General features: G+C 41.4%; 1 protein-coding gene across 2 annotated transcripts in view; it reads right to left on the bottom strand.

The window, feature by feature from the left end:
- Nucleotides 1-1,863: 1,863 nt before the first annotated feature.
- The window catches only part of PAX3 (paired box 3), a 91,942-nt gene continuing 85,760 nt past the window's right edge, over nt 1,864-8,045 (bottom strand). For both annotated transcript variants that reach the window (XM_084891397.1, XM_084891398.1), the window contains exons 8-9: nt 3,867-4,113; nt 1,864-3,372 (exon numbers count right to left, since the gene is read on the bottom strand). In XM_084891397.1, coding sequence (XP_084747523.1) covers nt 3,338-3,372; nt 3,867-4,113 — 282 coding nt within the window. In that variant the 3' untranslated portion in view covers nt 1,864-3,337. The remainder of the gene's footprint in view (nt 3,373-3,866; nt 4,114-8,045) is intronic.

The following is an 8,045-nucleotide window of genomic DNA, read 5'->3' as shown; positions in this document are numbered from 1 at the left end:
GTTTTCCTCGTGTACTGGGAGTGAGTTTTTTTAATGCCTGGTTTCAACTTGAATTGGGCATGAGGATAGGTTGACATAATGAGGTGATACTGCAGGCAGCACTTAGAAAGGCAAAAAGAAAACCATGTTCTGCCACTAGCCCAAGTAGAAGGCAAAGCCTGCTTCTGCTATAATATGTTGCTATTTGGGCCCGGGGCCAGACTGATGAACAATTGTAGATCTCAGTCCGCTCACCTGTAAATTGGGGCTAAATATGCCTGCCTTATGGGATTTTGTAAGGATTTAACAAGATAACAAAAGTAAGTTGGCTTACCTTCCTTTCCTCCTTTTTATAATAGTTTTAGAAGAATAATTGTCAGGTAAAGGGCCACATAGTTGGCTGAAAGAATGAGTGTGTGAGCTGAAAAGACCTAAGGCACTTAAGGAATTCGGAAATTTTACCTACTACACTTCAGGTCCTTGGGGTTTTTTAAAGATGAACTCACATGCTTTGGGGCAGTGCTGACCTTTCTATGATGATGGAAATGTTTTATCTCTCTCCTCCCCAATGTGGTAGCTTTTGGCTACTGCATGCTTAGGATGTGGCTAGTGCAACTGAGGAATCCCCTTTCATTTCATTTACTTTTAATGACTTTAAATAGCCATACATAGCTAGTTGCTATCAAATTGAAGAGTGCTCCTTGAGATCTTTCTGACTCTAAGCTTCTCCCACACAGTCTGGTCTTGGGGAAGCAGATGAGGGTGAGTTTAAGCAGAGAGGCTCAGGAATCAGACTGCCTGCACTCAAATCCCAGCTCTGCCCCAGGGTGATCTCACATAAGCTCCAAGTGCCTCAGGTTCCTCATCTATACAAGAGGAAAGCTAATGTCAACACCTGTTACATATAAGAGGATGGGGAAATAAGTAAGTTACTACAAGCAAGAACTTCATGGTTATTCATCTGATGAAAACAGTCCTCCAAATTCATTAGAACTATGTATTTATTCCTCTGCCTTAACCACTAGGTTATAAGCACAGCTGTAACACCAGTGCCAAGAACCATGATGGCACATTTAGACTCTCATAAAATAAATAAGTGTTGGAGGGCCCAGCCACCAGTGTGACTCTGTGGTTGAGCGTTGACCTATGAACCAGGAGGTGATGGTTTAATTCTCAGTAGGCCATATGCCCGGGTTGTGGGCTAGATCCCCAGTGTGGGGCGTGCAAGAGGCAGCCAATCAATGAGTCTCTCTCATCATTGATGTTTCTATCTCTTTCCCTTCCTCTCTGAAATCAATAAAAGTATTTTTAAATAAGTGTTGGAGGGAGGGAAAGAGAGAGTAAGACAGGAAAGGGGGGGAGAAGAAAGGGAAAATTGAATGTAATAGGCAATAATGGTTTTCATGAGAAAAAACATTACTGCCTATTTCATTATTGCTTTTTATGAGGGGGGAAAAACATTACTGAAGAAAGCTTCTAAAACAAAATAAAATATGACAGCTTTCGATCAAAATTTCAGTGATGACCGGTGGAGGTGAAGAAGAAGTGAGGTGCTCTGGGGGAAGCATGCTTCCCAGTAATGGCCTGGGAGAGCTCTGAGAGAGTGGAGGAGAGAGGAAGCTGGACCTGGTTCCACATTTATGAAAACACAAACTTCAATCCATAAAAGTGTGTCTAACCACGCTTCTTCAAGAAAATACTATTGTGGGCTGTGTGACTTTATTTGTCTATGTTATTATCTAATCTAGAAGGTGCTGTTAGGAGTGAAGTATATGTTTTGTTGGCTCCCCATTTCCAAGTTTTTATTAATACTACATTCATCAGTTCCCACACACACAAAAAGCAGTTCGGGGCAAGTTTTCATAACTGTTTATTCATTATAAATAGTAAATATTTACTGCACTTTTTACATGAAAGACATTTTTACAACACATTGTTGTTGGTTGAGGCTGCAACACAAAGATAGACCTTCTCTTCATCCATCACCCACTAAGACCAATGTATGAACTAAACTCGGGACTATGTCTAGTCTCACTAACACACTATGTCATAGTTCTTAACGCTAAAGGGAATGTATTTGTGCCTACCTCGTTCGTGATTCCAAGCATAGAAAGAAATAAATAACACTGCCTTCCCCCTGACTGTTTGTCTCAACATCTCCAAAAACAAATTTATTGACATTCTACAATGTCACCACAATAACATATGTAAACCTCAGTTTCTAGAATCTTTTTCATATTGGTTATCGTTGTATAGTTTTAAAGTACAGGAGAGCCACGTGGACATTTCTGCTCTTGCCCTGCCTTTCCTAGAAAAGAGAAGAATGTAAACGTAGTCATTTTAAAAGCATTGTTCTCCAATACGGTCTCTAGTCAAAAGGAGCCAGCCGGTGTCGGTTGTCCAGCAAGTGGCGAACATCTTTGCATTTGACCACAGGGAATCACGGGCTGCGAAAATAAAGCACCTGCAAAAATATAGTTCTGATTCTGTATCTATGACCCTGGCATCGCCAAGGCGTCCGTGAGGTACACAGTATTGCACACTGATAAGCAGCTGTGGGAATGCACTCGCTCCTCCTCCCCCTCCCTGCCCAGGTAGGCTTCCACGTGAAACTGAATTGCGAAAACCACACACACACCTCTCCCGTGCTGGGAAAGAAAACCAGCTTTTCCTCCTCTTATCCCAGGTCCTATGAGCAAGACGTGTCCTTCTGGGACATTTAATAACAACGGAAGTACCGGTGAGGATAAAAGAACAAATAATTTACTTGGGAGGTCCTTTATAGCTAGTCTATCTTCCTAAAATCGGTGGCATTTATTTGTATATCAATTTCCAGTGTGTAAAAGTCAAGGATTCCTCCGTGCCTGCTTCATGAAGGGAGCAGCTTAAAAAGTTGTAGAAGTGTCAGCATTGGACATCAAGGTTATACTTTAGAGAATTCTCTGACTATATTTTAGAACATTCTGCTTGCCTGATAGATCTCTCTCTCTCTCTCTCTCTCTCACACACACACACACACACACACACACACACACACACACAAATGGAATGTTTTAGCTCCTTGATGATCAGCACTAAATGTTGGGATATTTGATATGTAGCCATGTTAAATCATTGCCTTAAAATGTTGCATTTGTCTTTACTGATCTGGGTCTTCCTTTTCTCCACGGCTTTTGTTCAGCATGTTCAAAAGAATTTGAAACCAACTACTGGAGAAAGAAAATCGATCATTCTCCTCTGTCTCCTGTCAAGACTGCCCCCCGAGAGGGTGGTTTTTTTTTTTTTTTTCTGAGATTCTTCATGTCTCGGCTGTGGAGCCTGGAAACAGGGCCAGTTTTACTCCAAGTGGACAGTCCACTTATGCGATATCTGGCTTGAGATAATGAAAGGCACCTGTAAGGAAACACACACAGCTCTTTAGGTCATGCTGGGACGATGCACAGCGAGGGGCAAAATCAGCTACAGGCTGACACTGTCATATTTAATACCGTGGTATCAAAGGATGGAGACTAATATTTTTATTCCTGAGACAAGTGTGACACAACTCTGTGTCTTTGGGATTATACTCCACATGATCCTTGAGCTGACCTCATTAAGAACATGTGTTTCTAATGCCAAGGGTTAGTTCATTTTGGCCAACCCCTGTGTTTTACCTAGTGGCAATCAGGTTTCACATCGCAGCAATTAATAACCGCAAGATGTTGTTGACATCTGTTAAGAAAATAATTACACAGGCGAGTCCTTGCTGGAACCTCGGCCGGCTTAGCCCCAGTTGATCCTGGGATGCAAGGCTGAGGCAGGCTGCCACTTCCCCTTCCTTGAGGAAGAGATGGCATTTTTTTTTACCCTTCCAGGCGTAAATACCCCCTAGAAAGTCCAAGGCTTACTTTGTCCATACTGCCCATACTGGTAGCCTGTGACAGGGTCCATACTGTAGCCCGTGGTGCTGTAGGTGGGTGGACAATAGGACTGAGATGTTGGCAGACTGTCCAAGCTCTTCATGTGGTCTAGTCTCTGACTGCAGCTGGCCGACACCGTGGTGGTAGGTTCCAGGCCCCCAGTGAGAGGAGAGAGAGCATAGTCGGTCTGGGGCTGATGGGGTACCCCACCGTGGTTGGTCAGGAGTCCCATTACCTAAAATAAACAGGTGGATTAGGAAGGCGTGAGACTGAGAGGAGGACCATAGCCTACCGCTGACAGAATAACTGGAAAAGTCCCCTTTGGGTTTCTTTGGAAATCTCCTGTTAAAGAGCTATCCCGAAGAAGGTGACCTGAATTCAAAGTAGCAGAGGTATTACATCATGCCCAAGTATAACATGTGACTGCCCTTCCAGAAAAAGGAAAGGGGAGGGCATAGGGGGTGGAAGAGAAAAGAAAAAGAAGGAAGGGGAAGAAGGGAGAAAAGAGAGAGAGATTACACCATGCCCCTGTGATAAAATCAGACCTGCATTTCAAAGAAGGAGAAAGGAAGGAAGGACAGAGCTAAGGGGAGATCACATCTGTTCACATAGAATAATGTCTAACCATATATTATATCTGTTTCACCTGTGATTTTAAAATAAGGCATTTGCTTATATATATTTTTAAAAGCTAAATGAATTCAAATCAAATTCTTTTCCTTTGTTTCAAGAGCTCTGTGGCTTTTTTCAAAGTGTTCTCTCTCAAGAAAGTTGCTCTCACCTAGCTGGTTTGGCTCGGTGGATAGAGCCTTGGCCTGTGGACTGTAGGGTCCCAGGTTCGATTCCAGTCAAGGGTAGCTGGCTCAGTCCCCAGTGGGGGGTGTTCAGGAGGTAGCCAATCAGTGATTCTCTCTCAACATTGATGTTTCTCTCTCTTTCCTTCTGAAATAAATAAAAAATATTTTTTTTAAAAAGAAAGCTGCTCCCTGTCTTGGACGTCCTTCAGTAATTAGAAGTAATTGCTCCACCCCTGAGGCTTCCTTATGCTTTTCTCACCCCTCCCAGCCTGTAATCCTCACTTCACCTACATTGAACTGAGGGATTTGAGGGAAGTAGCCTCGCCTAACAAGAGTGCTTAGCACCTAGAAGGGAGGGAGTAAAGGAAGGGAGGGAGAGGGTAAGAGAAGGAGGAAGGGAGTGTAAATTATTCTCTAAGTAACTGTTTCCCTTGCTTAGTCTTCCGCCCCTTCTCTAGACTAACATCTCCCTATAAATAAGTGCTCAATGAAAAGCCTGAAATGCAAGCCTGTTATAAAAGGTCCACTCCGATGTAAATAACCCTAAAGAGGAAGAGAACTTTAAAAAACAAACAAACTGTGATAACAGAACAACTTTGAGATTAGCAGGGCGACAAGGTTCACAAACGCAAGCTCGCTGACCCTTACAACACCTTGCTTCAGAAGTAAGTGGATAATTAATTTTGCAGCTGGAAACCTGTCACCCGAGAGAGGAAGTGATTTTTCTCAAGTTCATACAAGTCAGTGGCAGGGCTCAAAAAGCAAATGTGGAAAAAAATCAACTGCCCGGTGTAGAGCCTCGTGTGCTTATGAAGTATCACCTGCTTCCCTTATATGTAAATGCAGGGCCCACAATGGCCTGGGATTGCCGTAACAGCTCTGCTGTGTTTTATGGTGTTTGAAGGACAAGAAGCTTACAGGGTACCCAGAAGAGCAGGAGGAGGGGCGGTGAGAAAACCTGATGCCTGATCCAGGCCCTGTGCAGGCCTCCAAGGAAATTCAGGCCATAGGAGCTGGGATCTAGGGGTTCCAGCAAGGCAGGCGGAGAGACTGGTCTAGCATCCCAGAAATTACATTCCAAAAAACAATGAGCCGCAATGCCCTTTGGGAAGGGTGTGCATAATCCTCGCAGCTCAACAAAATCTTCTAGAAATAAAGCTTTAAAATGACCCACCTTCCATTAGCCCCAAGAGATGAGGGAGGGAAGGAGGAAGAGAAAGAGAGAGAGAGAAACTGTCTTCTGTGGATCACCCATCTCCACTTCTTTGTCATAATATCCAACTTTTTAAAGCTATCCCTAGATTTTCTGGAGCTACGTGCTGAAATATCTTTTTAACAAGCTCTAAAAATTATGTATATCCTAAAAATCCATCATATGCAACAGAGCATAGTTTTGTTTTATTGGTGATTTGGGGGGAAGTGAAAATCACAGAATGAAGTAAGAATCCAGAGGATTCACAGCTCCCGGAGATTGGAAAGCCACTGGAGCCTGGGCTCCCTCAGGGACCTACCCTACAGCTTATAGTGAGTTTACTTCATTTCTAAAAGTTGAATGTAACCTAGAATGCACTGAAGTTATTTCCCGAGTGTTCTTCGAACTACATGGTATGGGGGTTTCCCCCCCCCCTTTTTTTTTTGCCTTTCTTTAAGCATATATAGATGATTTTACAGTGCATACTTGGAAATTCATAGACTTCAATGGATAATACTAATTTATTTAACATCTTAGTTCAAGCCAGAATTTATGTATGTCTATTAGAATAAAAGAGTCTTTAAAATAGAGGTTGTTCGATGCCAAATGCATTTTTAAATCAGAGGTACCTCTTTGTGAACTGACCTAATGGGAAAGAAGAGATAGGATTAAAAATGCAAAAAAAAAAAAAAATGTGACTTTTTCTTTTCATGAAAGGTGGGTAAGGACACAGGGTACAAATATCTTACTGTAAATAAGCTGTGCTAAGTTAAATAAAAAACTAGGAAAAAAAACAATTTTTTAACTATCAATCCGTAAAGAAAATTATCCAGTAGTACTAGATAAAAAGGGAGCATATTTTAAATTAATGCATCCTTCATGAAGATATATACTTGAAACTCAGTTTATGGTATGTCCCTTTAAGGAAGAAATGGAATACCCTATGTACAGTTATAATTGGAGAGTAAGAGCAGACTTTTATTCAAAACATGCACACTCTCCCATGAGCTATATTTACAAACTATTTTTAATCCTCTGCTATACATTTCTTGTTTGCATAACTTCGAAAGCAGCAATAACTTTGACATGGGAGTTGGGACCATGAAGATTCTAAGAGAAGAAGTGAGTCCTTCCTGTAAGCAAAAACCAGCTTATGATGTTCAGGGAGCAACTTTTTGCAGTTGCTAAATTAAAAAAGAAAATGGTGTATAGGATTTACATCTATGACCTTGAAACATGCCTATTGAAGGAGAGAGATATCTTTCAGGATCATATTCTAGGGCAATAAAAAGATAATTCCTCAAAGATTCTAGGTCACGGTGTCTTTAAGACATCCGGGAGCATGACCCAATCAGAACGGATGGGTGCCTGATGAAGGAAAAAGAGCAGCTTGTAGGCTCTGCCTAGCAGTACTGCCACTTGTCACACATGGGGAGTCAGTGACAGCCCTGCTTTAGCATTAGCTCAGAGCCCAGCAGCCCAGTCCTTGCAGTGGCTAATGTGCAGGAATTAAGAGGACCAGAGATCAACTGTCTTTGGTCCCTTTGACTTCCCTGATAGAGTCCGAGAGATAGACATTCCCCCACAAACTCTTATCACATATTGTAATTGTGATTTGTTTCTCACGAACTGTATGAGGATGGGGAAAGATGCACTAATATTTTCCTACAGTTTGGTCTGAAATTAAAAGTAATAAATAATCGTAACTAATGCAATTCACTTCAATATTTCACATTGGTAAGACTTGAGAAATATACATCTTTTAATAGCTTGACATTTAAAAACTAAAAATGAAATCTCTGTTGGAAAAAAAAAATAGTGAATACATAGGCACAAAATATATTGCTTTCCCCTAACATAATTTAAAACCTCAAATCTCTGTGGAAGGGTCCCATTTCACTTTTATGTACGTGGCTTTAAAAGCTATTTTGTATTTCATGTGGTTCAAGGGAAGCTATGAAAATTTCTATTTGCTGCACAAAGAAGTGGGTAAATGAACTTCTTGGAATTCCCCCAATATGGTTTTGGAATGTCTTCCAGTCATAATTTTTTTTTTCTCTTTTAGAATATTGTCAGGATTTCTTTTATATATCCTTTTCCTATGGCAATTGTAATTCAAAAACATAAAATAAAATCTTAATTTGTTGCACAGTGTGTTCTTTTCCCCCCCATAAGCCA

The sequence above is a fragment of the Pipistrellus hanaki genome (assembly GCF_964339955.1).
Source record: "Pipistrellus hanaki genome assembly, chromosome: 8".
NCBI classification, from domain to species: Eukaryota; Metazoa; Chordata; class Mammalia; order Chiroptera; family Vespertilionidae; genus Pipistrellus; species Pipistrellus hanaki.
This window is presented reverse-complemented; position numbering and strand designations above follow the sequence as displayed.